The following is a 13185-nucleotide window of genomic DNA, read 5'->3' on the forward strand; positions in this document are numbered from 1 at the left end:
AGCTCGTTTTCGCGCGATTATGTCACAAACGTGAGATTCGTGTAGACACTTCTGTCCTCGTCTCTCTTTCTCACATCTCGAACTTTTCGTTCCTTTTTGAGTTTCTTTCAGTTTTTTCCCCTCTTTTCTTCCCTTTTTTCGCTTTATTTTTCTTTTTTTCTCCTTTTACACATCTCGTTCTCGATCTCGTGATCCGCGGTCTGCACGACGAATATCGAATTTCACGCGTGACATACCGTCGTCAGCCGACCACCGCTCTGTTATGCATAACAAATTGATTTTGGTGAAATTTCGAAACCAGCCTCTTTCCTTTTTTCTTCTTCGTCTTCTTTCACCGGGGCGTTTTTCGTGTTGCGCAACAGATGGTGCTTTAACGGTGCTTCGCACGCCGTACGATTTTTGCAGGTTTAACGGTTGCAAAAAGTTGGCGAGATTTATGGGGACAAACAACGCTGTCGCAACCACTTAATAACAATGGCATTGACTTCATTACGCGTGCCAGTCGAAAAGTCGAACTGCATATGGATAAATATCCGAAAGGAAAAAGAAAATTCATGCCGATGTATTTCTTCATGGTATAACATATTATGTAGTTAAATGAAATGTTGAATATAGCCACGTGACATGCTTGTTGATAAAATTCCAGAATTAATAGGGAAATTAATTGGGAAAAAATATAAATTATTCGACGATGATCGAGGGGTACGAAGATACAAGATATATCCCTGTTAAAAAGTATTACGGTGTAATTGCTTAACTATAATAAATATTACTAAATTTTACATATTTCATTCGTATCACTTCAGAGGAAATACGTGATAAATAATCTAATAAATATTTTACCTTCCATATGAAATAAAAATTATACTGGATAATTGCACTGAAAATTTTAAGTATACTCATGCTTTTGAACGCAGGTGTACGTAAAAGTGAAAATACTTTTACAAGAACTCGAGAGATTTAATTGAAAGCCTCGAGCGTCGTTAATTATATGATTGATAAGCAATCGATTAAACGTTGCAACTATTTCGACACCTCTGTTAAGTAAGTAAATGTCCCTGGAAAACAGTAGAAGATCGAAGTGACAAGCTTGTTGAGATTATGTAATGTAATCATTCCGTTGTGATTCTGTTGATCCAAAGATGCGAATTAATTGGCATATTAGAACCTTCGAGACTTAACTTTTGACACGAATAAAAGGGTGTAAAATGTGTGATACTCGTCGAGGATTAATATCGTTTATTCACGCTTGAATATTCATCGAGCATTGTCTCGTATGAATATTTTAGCAATGCAACGTCCCGTGTCAAACACGTTTCTGCTTCGATTTTATACATTCTAGACGCACTTCGACACAAAGCAGATTTTCCCTTCTAGATTCTTTTGTCCATGCGGTTCAAGAGAAGTCTTTGACTTTGTTTCCTCTGCGATTAGAATTTCCTTTCGACTTTAACGCGTCTATCTTTGACATTCATTTATTAAGTCTTGAGTACATAAATTTGGCATATCAATTCCCGATTTTTTTTAACATTGTTTCTAAATATTCAGCGATCACTACTATGGTTATCGATGAAATCTGTGGTAGCCGACTGCGAAGAGCTAACGAACTCGTATTAAATCATTTATTAAAACGATGACAAGCGATCGTTAATCGTGATAATAAAGATGGCATGGATCCACCAAAAATAGCCGACGCGAGCACGTGTAATCATGCAACTATTCTCTTTTAGCGTCTCAAATAACAGGAAACGATGTGATGACCGTCAATTATACAACAATGTAAATCATTCTTATTGCTTATCGTCGAATAATCAAGCTAATATATGTTAATTGGTCATCCTGATTGAAAAATGAGGAATTTCATATTGAAACGAGTAAGATTCATAGAAGGATCATTATTATATATTACGCATCTACACAAGTTTTGATGACGGAAACCGAGAGTTGATTTCTCAACGCTGACGATATCACTAGACGTAAAAATATACCTCCCGTTGTGGTTGGATTTCGATATCCTGTTGCAAGTGCAAGGATACAGATGTATTTATATGGATGGTATGCATTTACGCAATCGCAGAACGTATAATCATTTGAATTATGCACCGTTAAACGCTTGATACGCGTATTTATCGATAAATATTTAATCTGAAAAATACGTTAAAAAATTATTACTCACTGTTTCGACATGACATTAAGGGGAATCTTATTTCCATCCACGCCACTTTTATTAAGACTACCTCGTTTTCCTTTCTAGAAAGTTTTTCCTACCAAAGTTAAACCACTTAACGATTGTAATTACCTTCGACATTGCGGTCTTTTCATATGATCGGAATAAATGTTTAAGATAACACGTACTCTTTAATTAGTTAATTTCTAATTCATCGTATGCACATTCTATCTTATTACATTTATCGATTTGCGTTATGATTTACGATTAAAACTAATCAATTTGAAAAATCTTAATCGTTTGAAATTTTTAAAACATCCATTTCCAAGAATGTTCCTTTCCGGATATATTACGTTACTATGATGACTTCTGCACGTTTTGTTTTGTTCATATCGATAAAGAAATCGTCTGACATAATCGTCTAGCTTCGATCGTCGCGATTATCGCGAATCAAGGGACATGTCTTTCAAACGGCCGTGATTTTACGTTAAAATTAACGCATTAGTTTGAAACTGCATACGATTATCGACGATCATATCGCTAATGAAATATGTCTGGGACTTACCGGAAACCGAGAGATTTCGCACGTCGTAGCCTTGTTGTACCAAAGAGGTGCATTTGCACACAGCCTCTGTTAGCTGATCGACGTCGGAAACGAAAGTGTAGCATACTACTTCTCTGCCTGGTGATAGCTTTTGCTTCGGGCATTCTGAAATTGATTAAAAAAATGATTAAGCATCTATTTTAACAATTATTCAATCACACAAAAGATTATTGATGCGCAATGATATTTAAATAAAAAATTAATATAGCTTTGTTTTACATAAGAAATAAATAGCGCAATAAGAAAAATAAATGAAGGGACTATGTTCTTCTCTAATTTATGTAAATTATTTTGAAGCAATATAGTTTTTTCAAGCCTCGATATTGCTACTAAATTTAGTTAATGAATCCAGTGTCAAAAATATAACAGTTTGATCATTTATATTATTATATTATTTATATTAAATTTATCATTATTTTATTTATTTATTTTATTAAATTCATATTATCATTTATATTATTATAATAACGCTAATATATAATAAACCTATATCATTAATGATATAAATTGTACGTGTTGGATCATTATGAGATAAACCACAAAATTATACTAATAAAGTACCAACGAGCTTATCTGTTAATATCATGTTTGCAATTCCATTAACGAACGTGCTCGAGGTGACTTACATTGTAAAGAAGACGAACTAGAATTAACGGGATCAAGCCGTAATTTTCCGTGACCGTGCATAGGAAAATATAAACGAGCCAAAAATTAATAGCTTCGAGAGATGCGTTTGTTATGTACATTGATTGGACGTTACCGTTGACATCATCCTTCGCGTACACTATGCAACCGTTGCTATAATAGTCGTTTACATAGCCACGCAGCCTTGCGACTCGTCGACGAGAAAAAGAAGAATCGTGCAAAGGATGCTCCGCACGAGAAAACAACTCGCGGATTAGCTAGCGACATTTACTATTAATAAATTCTGCAGTTAATGTCGGGTTTGTTATAGCGACTACGAGGAAAGCATTCTCACGATGAAGAAGGATAGAAAAGTGTCGATCACCTAAACTTGGTACACACTTCTTAAATCTCTGTAAGTTTTATAAATGGAGAATACAAATGGTAGCAAATCTTTATTTTACGATTATTTTACGATACGAAATGTTATAAATTTTTATTTCGTGATTCCACGGATTGGAAATCTTTATTTTGCGGTATTAAGCGTCAAAAATTTTTATTTCATACGAAGCATTAGGAATGCTGCAAAAAATTTTTGTCTCACGATTCCAAGGATTGCAAACTTTTATTTCGTTTCTACATATATATGATATCTACAATATTCATATAGCTATTTCTAATGTATTATATTATCGCACGAAACGAAGATCTAACCGATCAATATCAGTGAAAGGTCAGAGATTATATTAGACTGCCTAACAAAATTTGCCAATTCAATAAGATGGTGATCGGGCGGAGAAAGTACGGTGGATCGTTTTTATTTTCTCAAATCGCGTGATCGTCGACTACGTTCGAAAACGAAAGTATGTTTACCGATTGTCTGAAAGATAGGGTAACGTATGCACCGCCCATCAGAGGAATCCGTTCCTCGGAGTTTCTTGCACGTGCTACGAGTGAAGATCGACCGGATTTAACAGCGTAAATGGTGTACCGTCCTTGTACGGATCGTTGCTCCAGTTGTGAATGGCGCAATCTAACCTTAGAGGACAACGCGTTCCCGATATATCAAACGATCGCGAAATCGCGTGAAATGAGAAGAAGATCAGGGAGCGACGATAGATGCCGCACAATCATTGTAGGTACTTACATGGCGATCGGTTTAATTAACGAGAGAATTAATGGTAACTCGCCGTTCTGCAGATGTTAGAGACGAAGAAATGCTCTGAACATAATCGTTCGGCATAACCTTGGTGTCTTCATACGATTCTTTTAATTACTTTAAATGTTCGTAATTAAGTGATGCTGTTAGTGTTTTGGTAATGTGTACTTGGAATTTATGAACTTATTGGAAAACAAAAAAAGACAAAAAAAGAAAAAGAAAGAATAGAAATGAGAATTAGATGAGAATAGGTTGAAATGTCAAGACACGGGAAACGAATCTTGTTGTGGAATATCGGGACTACGGAAATGCATTTGTAATGTGCAGAGCAATTAATTTTGTGAGCAGACAGTTTGTAAGTAATCGCTGCAAATTTTAATGAATAGTGTGAATAATACGTGTTATTTACGTAGAGCAGTGTACACTTCAGTTACACTTCATTATGTGCTTTCCACTTATCGCTCTCATTCATAATCACGGACAACGGTGGCTGCGTCTTGAAAGGAGCACATCAGACACATACTTCTTTCTTTAGACTGAATCAACTAATACAAGATGAACGATGAATTTAGTAAAAAATGAGTGAAGGATCAATCTATGTTGTGATATATTTCATTCATTAATTTTAAGTTGAAGTATAGCTATACTCATTAAAGTATAATTGCTCGTAGATTTTTCAGTATTATCTGTTCTCGTAGCATTTAAACAAGTTACGGTCCATACATTAGTAATAAATTAATATAGGACTGCCGAAAATATCGATTTCTTTATTTGGTCCACTAATCAAATAGAAGAATGCTTTTTTACTTATGTTTCCATAATCATCGAACATTTTTGTACGAAAGTAGTAACATGCCACAAAAAAATTGCAAATTTTTAAATCAAAAAGCCAACCGGTACCTACTCTACGAATTTCTAAAAACACTCTTCGAATTTACACGTATGAGCCACACAAAAATCAAACTAATCAACTACACGGATATTAAGCTTTTTATTTCTAAAGAACTAAACACGAATTACATATCCTGCTATTCAAACTAAGAAACTTGGAAAAAGGTAGATCGGTCTGATTTCTAAGTGCCTCGCGTGTATCCAGCAACCCCTGTGAATTTCCTCAAAAACATAACATAAAATCAAACTTACGCAAGCCACAAGCAAGACCCAGCAGCCCAATGAGGACCGCCAAGCACGTCCTGTTGATCATCCCGTTGACTTTCCAGTCCTCTGTTGCGTTCAGTGTCGTCCGAGATCCGTTAGATCCGGTCCGCGACTGTAATCCAAACGATCGACGCTCGAGCCCCAAGATCGTCGCTCATCGAGGGGACTCTTCGGGGAAGGAGCCGATGGAGATGTTTCCCGCGTTAGAGTCAGCAGCAGCGACGACAAAACAGCGTCTACGAGATGTTGCGTTGTTCGTAGCCAAGGAAAGCCTCTCTCTTTCCGTCTTTCGTCCGGTTGACGTCCGAGGTGGGGGATCAAAGGAAGCTCGAAGGATCCTTCGAGTTCGAGAGCGCGTTTCGCACTGAACCTTCGGAGGATTCGTGCTCTCTTAGTAAACCCTACCGATCGGATAGAAGCGCGGCCGAGCAACAAATACCGAGGGAGATGGAGCCGCAGGGATATAGTGATCGAGGGGGAGACGAGAGATCGGTTAACACCGAACCGCCGGATTACCGGATGCCGGGTGGGGTGACGCGGACTGGCCCAGATCGGAACACTTTCCGTGTTACACGTACACTACTGTCCAACGGTTTGAATTTCACTACTTTTTTGTGTCCTATATATACATGTCAAAAATGAGGAACTCGCAAGTCAAACTGATCAAATTTAGATTTTGTTCGCTTCTTAATTTCTCTACAGTGCCAAATTATGAAAAAGAGATAGTAATTTGTGTGTATTTAAAGAGCGAACACAAGCTACAAATTTTTCAGGAAAAAATAAGAAACTATTTGGAAATTTACGAAAATTATTTACTAAACGCATAACGCTGATAAAACGAATAGACAATAGGGAATAATTATTTTTCTTATTTTCCTTTCTCAAATTCTGAAATCTCGCTTTGACGGTTTTATCCTTTTAATATATAATTCGAAATAATTGAATTCCGATATTTTTGAAATACATGTGCGTATTGTAAAAACCGCAGAAGTTGTGGAGATTTAATAGCAAAAGTCAGTAGAATATAATACTCTGGCAATAATAATTTACTGCCTTTAGGCATGATATGGTAAGTGTAGTAAGGTAAGAAAGTTCATGTCAACGTGTCACAAACTGATCGTTAAATTAGTTAAATAGAATGTTGTACAACTATGAGAAAAAGATTTGGGATTGCTTAATCATCTTATTTGAATCTAAAGACTAGGAGTTAATAATTGTTAATAATGTAAGGCCTAAAGAGCATGGCTATATACATATGTAATTTGCAAGTTTTCAAATGGCACCGCAGAGGGTTCAAGAAACAAGTTAACTTAGCTCTTTCGTTATTACTGACATATACGTTGCTCAGAGTCAATTGTCTTGATGCAATCCAGTAAATAACTAATGCTTTCATGCCTTCACGCTTAAAAGGAGAATATTATACTATGATGATAGCTACTGGATGTTATTACTTCTTCGTTTATGGTACTTGGTTACTCTAAATAATAGCTGATAGCAAAGCTAGGTCACGTATTTCTCTCATGAAAAAATGTATTATTTCGTAAGAGAGAAAATCAGATTTTAATTTCAAGCGTAAAAATAGGTACGCTGAGCTTCGTAATGACGAATCACTGTCAAAGATGAACCTTCTGATCCTTCGATCGATCCTTCTCTCTATTTCATCGTAGATCGACACACATACAACCTATTCCGTGTCAGCGGATCAAGGTGAATGCATAGCGAGCTTCGAATGATTTTCGATAGACGAACTTCGAGACTTCGTCTGAAGAATTTTTCGCGGATACACTGAGTTTGTTGACAATAGTGATTGAAGCACTTAGAGAGGATACGATGGGTTTTTCGATTATCTCGTAAGGTGTTATTTTTAGCAATGTTTCTTGCTTGTGTGGGCGAATCAAAGCAACGTGGTTGCGTAATATATACATGAAAAGATGCACTATAAGCGTCCATAAATATATATAATACGAAATCTCGTTGAATATATGAAGATGGGGCCTGTTCTTTGATCTAACAAACCGGTGGGTGACTAAATTTCAGGGCTTCGGCGAGTTTTAAATAACAAAGGAAGGATTCAACGATTTTTATGCAAATTTTGACGTTACTGCGTTGGCCTTGGTTGAATGTTACAATGGGCTACCGCCATGTGAAACCTGGTTGTACAAACGTATCAGATTTCGACTAGCCCTTTCCAAGGCAACTTTTTTGTCCCAAAAATGTCATTTTATACCAAGCATACACGATTCGATCTTACCTTTGCTCCCAAACAAAATTGCTTTGTCTGAAGAACTTGTTAAACTTAATAGAAAAATTATATATATGTGCTAGTGCCTTTTAAAAATAAGAAATTGCATCACTTTTCACGATGACTACAGATCGAATCAATTTTTCTCCAGTAATAATCCTACTATTGTTAACGATTTACACCATGCTGCGTAAGATTAGTGTCTTATTAAACGGCCGAGTTAGGATAAGCAGGATTCCGCTTCTGCAATCGAACTGCCAAGCGCTTTTAACACTTTCGTCGACACGCTGTTTACACTGTCATTCGTTAGGCTGTCATCTCAGGGATGATCCTCCTGCTGTAATCTGGGACAGCCTAAGCATCCTTACCGAATCTTTTTTGACCTTTCGAAAGATAGTTGCAACGAGTACAATGCTGCCGTACGATGAAACATCGTAATTCTTTCGTGAGATGACGAGAAAGGGACGAGGAAACGCGTTCTTGCGACGGTGAGTCAACGCGCCGCCTGCGAAGTTTTATTTCACGCTTCGCGATCTGGATTATTTTCAGAGGAAAAAACATGTCCTTTGTACCTGATTCACAGCTGACCAGAAGCACGCTTCACGATAGCTTCGCTCCAACTGTACTTGGAGCATTTCGAATCATCCTTTTCATAATGCTGCACGTGTTAACCGGTCTATCCGGTATCCAGCATCCACGACAAACTCAGTTGCCCGGTGGATTAATCAGCGACGTATGCTAATCGACAATGATCACCGTTGCACGTACCTATGTTACGTCATCGAAAGTTTCGCGTATTACTTCGCGTTGAAAGGTATTACGAATTAACGCGCGTCACATTCATCGCGCCTTCTCCAGCTCATGATTGACCGTTGTTAATAACAAATCGCTGGTTTTTACATTGGATGATTGATTCCAAAATAGATACATTTGCGTATATTATATTATGTATACTTCATTCCTACTACTTCTTTGCTCGTAAAGCTTGGAATTTTTTTATGTTCTCATGGTTTGAGCGGGTTTTTTCATAGTTTGCTAGAAAATATAAATGGTCATTGTTATATGGGAACAATGATACGTTTGCGCAGAGATCGGATAACTATGAAGGTAATGTTCCAGAAATTTTCTGAACCATGATCGATCGAGGTGATAACCAAAAAAGGGTCGATATCTGACTGTAGGTCGAGCGTTGAAAGGAGATCGTCATCGACATAGTGATTGAGTCGTGAGAAAACTACGTTCCGAGAAAGGGTGTAGAAAATCATTGGCGACTCGATGCGGATAGTTTGGTTTCGTGATAAGACCGATATTTGCGTTGACCAATGAAAAGTTAATACAATCGAAGTTGTTTCCTAATTCTTCGGATAGCAATGAGTTCCTTGAAACGCGAATTTTATTATCCACTTATTATCCATAGAGAAATAAAGAATTTTTCGAAGACTTAAAATCAACTTTTCAATGTTCTGTAGATGTTAAAAATTCCGAAGATTCTGATCGTGAGACCTTTCACCTGAAACTAAAATTTATTCATTTTCAAATCTGAAATTTTCAAACTTCCAAATTTTTTCAATTTTTCAGTATCGTAAAGAGGCGAACGCCGATTCCTAATGCAGGAGTCGGGAATATTTATAATCGAGGGGAAATTTTTTCATTTTTCCCTGTGCCGTTATTTCAGCAGGGCCGATTTCCTCCCAATAAAATATCGCGTGCCCACACTGAAAACAAGATGGATGATCAGGTGAATCATCGTCGATAAGGTCGTCTCGCGAATATCCAGGTCTGCATACGTGTATCGCGTTATTGCAGTTTCTTCCTACGAATTACGTCACTTTCCAGAAGAGCGACGAAGAACGGTCCCACTGTCGCGATTTCCGTGCCGGACTTTATGATTGCCACATAGTATCGACATCTCTGCGCGTGCGATAAATTTTCAATGAAATATTGCGTCGTGTCGAAAGAAAGAATGGTCTTTCGGCGCTCTTGGCCATTTTCGTCGACGCCGGATTTTTAACGAGAATCCGTTTCCTGTGATTACCTTTATTTACGAGCCTTCACTTCTCCGATCCGTAGGAACACGTCGCTCAAACTCATCGATCTTTCAACGAGAAACAAACATTTACAATTCCTTTAATTTTACATGGATAAAAGATTTTTTTCCATCATTTATATAAAAGGAAGAAAAGTAGAATCTCTCTCTGAAGAAACTGAATAAATTAGATTTCTTTTAAATAATAAAAAAAGAAAAACAAGTGGTGCATAGTAGTCCTGACTAAACAAACCGTCCTGCGTATACGCCTCCGGCAATAAAATCTCAGTGTCCGACAGATATCAATCGTTGTGCGAGAATTTATACTGCTTCTATAGTGCCATGCAAAGATCACAAATCATTAACTAAACGAAATTTTAATTCATTTGTAATGTCTTTCCGTTTCTCGTATTACTTACGAAGACGAAGATTGTATTTATCGCAGCGTTTTTTCAAAATGTATAAACCAGAGAACATCGTAAATATCAACGTGACAAATAGAATATTTAAAGATTCATTTCTATACAACGCATTTTCTTAAAAAAAAAAAAAAAAAAAAAAAAAAAGAAGACACTGTGATCTTAAGTTTCTTCTAACATCGACTTGTTGCATTCAATATATCGTACGTACGTTCCCGACGATTCCACAGAAATGAGGATTTACAATTCTTAAAAAAGTGGTCGATATAGCAATTGTGTGGTATAAAATGGCATATTACGTGCGACGTATTAACCCAATCTGGTCATATCGTAAGTACAAAAAGCGTAGAATTTGCAACCTCTTATATTAATACTCCATCTACGAAAGAATACTCGGTACACGAAAGAAATTAGCAGTTTCACGCGAAATATTTGAAGGAAGAGCCCTACAGAGACCAACAGCAGACACCAAAGGGCCCATCGGGCTGATGCTTACATCGGTCGGTGGAAATGACACGTAATGGCGTCGCCAGCGGCTGCAATCCAGCGGGCAGTGTCGGCCTGAACGTTAAAACTCGCGGTCACCATGGAACCGCATCATGAATTTTAACAGTTCCCCCTTCTGCACGTCGGCCGTGACGGCGACTGCATAAAGTTTCGCGCGCGTACAAGAGAACAGGACAGAGGATATTTGACTAGCCATTAAGAGACCGATAACACAAAGTGATCTTAAACTTTTATACAGTGCTGTATATCCGCGGTGGCGACGAAAGAAAAGCGGCACGCGTCCATCACTGACATGCTTCGGGCGATCTGGTGCAACCAGGCAACAATGCACGCACTGGGACGTGCACCACGCAGGGAAAGGAACCTTTTAGAAAATTATCGAGACCGTAAAAAGGCTGCGATCAACTTGAAAAGGAGACACCTACCTCCTTGTGGGCGTCTAGGTGGCCGTGCCGCCTTTTACAAACTCTGCTTGTGCCGCGGGTTTCTTTGTGACGCACTGGTAGCACGTTCCGCGACTCAAAACGTAGCATTACGCGATAGGGAAAATATTTTTTTTCCACGCGATGGACCGTCGATTTCGATCTGTCTTGGCACAAGCTCGATAATCAATTTCACGGAAATCGCATACTGATTTTATAAGTAGGAGTTATTCTTAGTACTTCTGATAATTGTAGTAATTTTTGATTATCTATGGACGATGAATGTGTGTCTTTTTGCGAAGATGAAGCTAGATGAAATTAGAGTTTAATAGGCTGCGGAATATCATTGCTCATTTGTTGATTGCTAGAGAAATATGCGTTAAACAGATATGTAATATTATAGCTATTATTGCATTGGATAATAGTATTAACGTATTAGATGACAGAATAGTATTAAATGGCCGATGATTCTATAAAGGAATGGATGATATGTTGTAAATCAATCGAAATATGTATCGTTAGCTCGAAGAAAACAATTTTTCTGGAAATGTGTATACCATGGTATATGGAATATGAATAATTTATAAATAAAATTGGTCTTTATAACGATAACAAACTCACAAGAACATTATTATTATTCTATTTTAATTTACCATTACTTGATTTTTGATTATTATAATTTATAATATATTTGCTATTTTTATTATCAGTTAAATAAAAACAAGAAAAACCCACGATTGTATTAAACTTATTACGTAATAAAAAGTGGAGATTTATCGTGTAATAAAACGTCCGAAAATCCCTGAATCTTTATTTTGAAGTGGAACAGAGACAGATATGCACAACACGTTGCGGGAAAACCTCTAGGAGGCGCTTACAAATTTATTTGGCGCGACGACGTAAAAGCTTGTACTTGAAAATAAAGGGAATGCCTTCGTCTTATCATACCAATGATCTGTCAAAACACAAAGCCCGAGGATGAAATCGGTCTGCTCGTGTCACATTGGGTAACCACTCCTTTTCTCTCCTTCGTAATTTACACGCGAATCGGCCTTCGTGCACGCCGCTTGCCAAAATATCGTATAAGCCGGACAATAAAAGGACTTCGGGGACATGCAAGGTCAGGAAAGCGGACGTAAGACTAGCTGAATTACATGAATATGCACGTTGAATACCGCACCGGCGTCTCCTTTTTTTCTTTCTGTTCCCTTGCCTTTCTTGGTAGATTAGACATTCTTACTTCTTCTTAATCTTAATATGTCTATGTTTTGATTAAAAGGTTTCATCAATTGTGCAGAACCAGAAATGTTAGACAGAAGAATTGTTGTTGCTTCGATATACACGGGTATATCTAAATGTTTCAAATAAATATGCCACTTTTGATAGAAAAGATCGATTTCATTTTCCAAGTCACGCGTTGATCGTAGTTTTCGTGTCTATTCTTCCACTTCAATGTATCCACTACAGGCGTTTGAAGTTGCGTCAGATAATTTTATATTAAGGAATTTTTAACGTTACAGAATTTATAATTGGGTAATAATTTTTCCTCGCAGTTGCAGCTAGCGTAAGAGTAATCCTGAGAAAATGTTACGTAGCGACATAAACGGGCTATCTATTTTGAACGTGCAGCATAAATATCAGAGATAGCATAAATATTCAGTAGCACCGCGTTGTCGATAGATTAAAATGTCGAAAGGAAACGGGCAAGTGTTCCTGTTCCGTTTCACGGAAGAAATATGTCTATATCTCTCAAAGCGTGCGGATTGATCGATCTGCGGCGATCATTCGATAAATGGAGCTTATGTGGAAAAAGGGACCACACCCAAGTACCTGAGGGCCTCACGAGGTGGGTATAAA

General features: G+C 37.4%; 1 protein-coding gene across 6 annotated transcripts in view; it reads right to left on the reverse strand.

Annotated features, from left to right (window-relative positions):
• The window catches only part of LOC100743269 (mucin-19-like), a 48287-nt gene that overhangs the window by 13726 nt on the left and 21376 nt on the right, over positions 1-13185 (reverse strand). For 5 of the 6 annotated variants that reach the window (XM_033321877.1, XM_033321873.1, XM_033321872.1 and 2 more), the window contains 2 exons: positions 5698-6082; positions 2733-2876 (listed from right to left, as the gene is read on the reverse strand). In XM_033321877.1, the coding sequence (XP_033177768.1) occupies positions 2733-2876; positions 5698-5758 (205 nt within the window). In that variant the 5' untranslated portion in view covers positions 5759-6082. Of the gene's footprint in view, positions 1-2732; positions 2877-5697; positions 6083-8526; positions 8606-13185 lie in introns of those variants that run through there. The other variant, XM_033321874.1, reaches the window with a different exon arrangement.

The sequence above is a fragment of the Bombus impatiens genome, unplaced genomic scaffold, assembly GCF_000188095.3.
Source record: "Bombus impatiens unplaced genomic scaffold, BIMP_2.2 scf_0517, whole genome shotgun sequence".
Classification (NCBI taxonomy): Eukaryota; Metazoa; Arthropoda; class Insecta; order Hymenoptera; family Apidae; genus Bombus; species Bombus impatiens.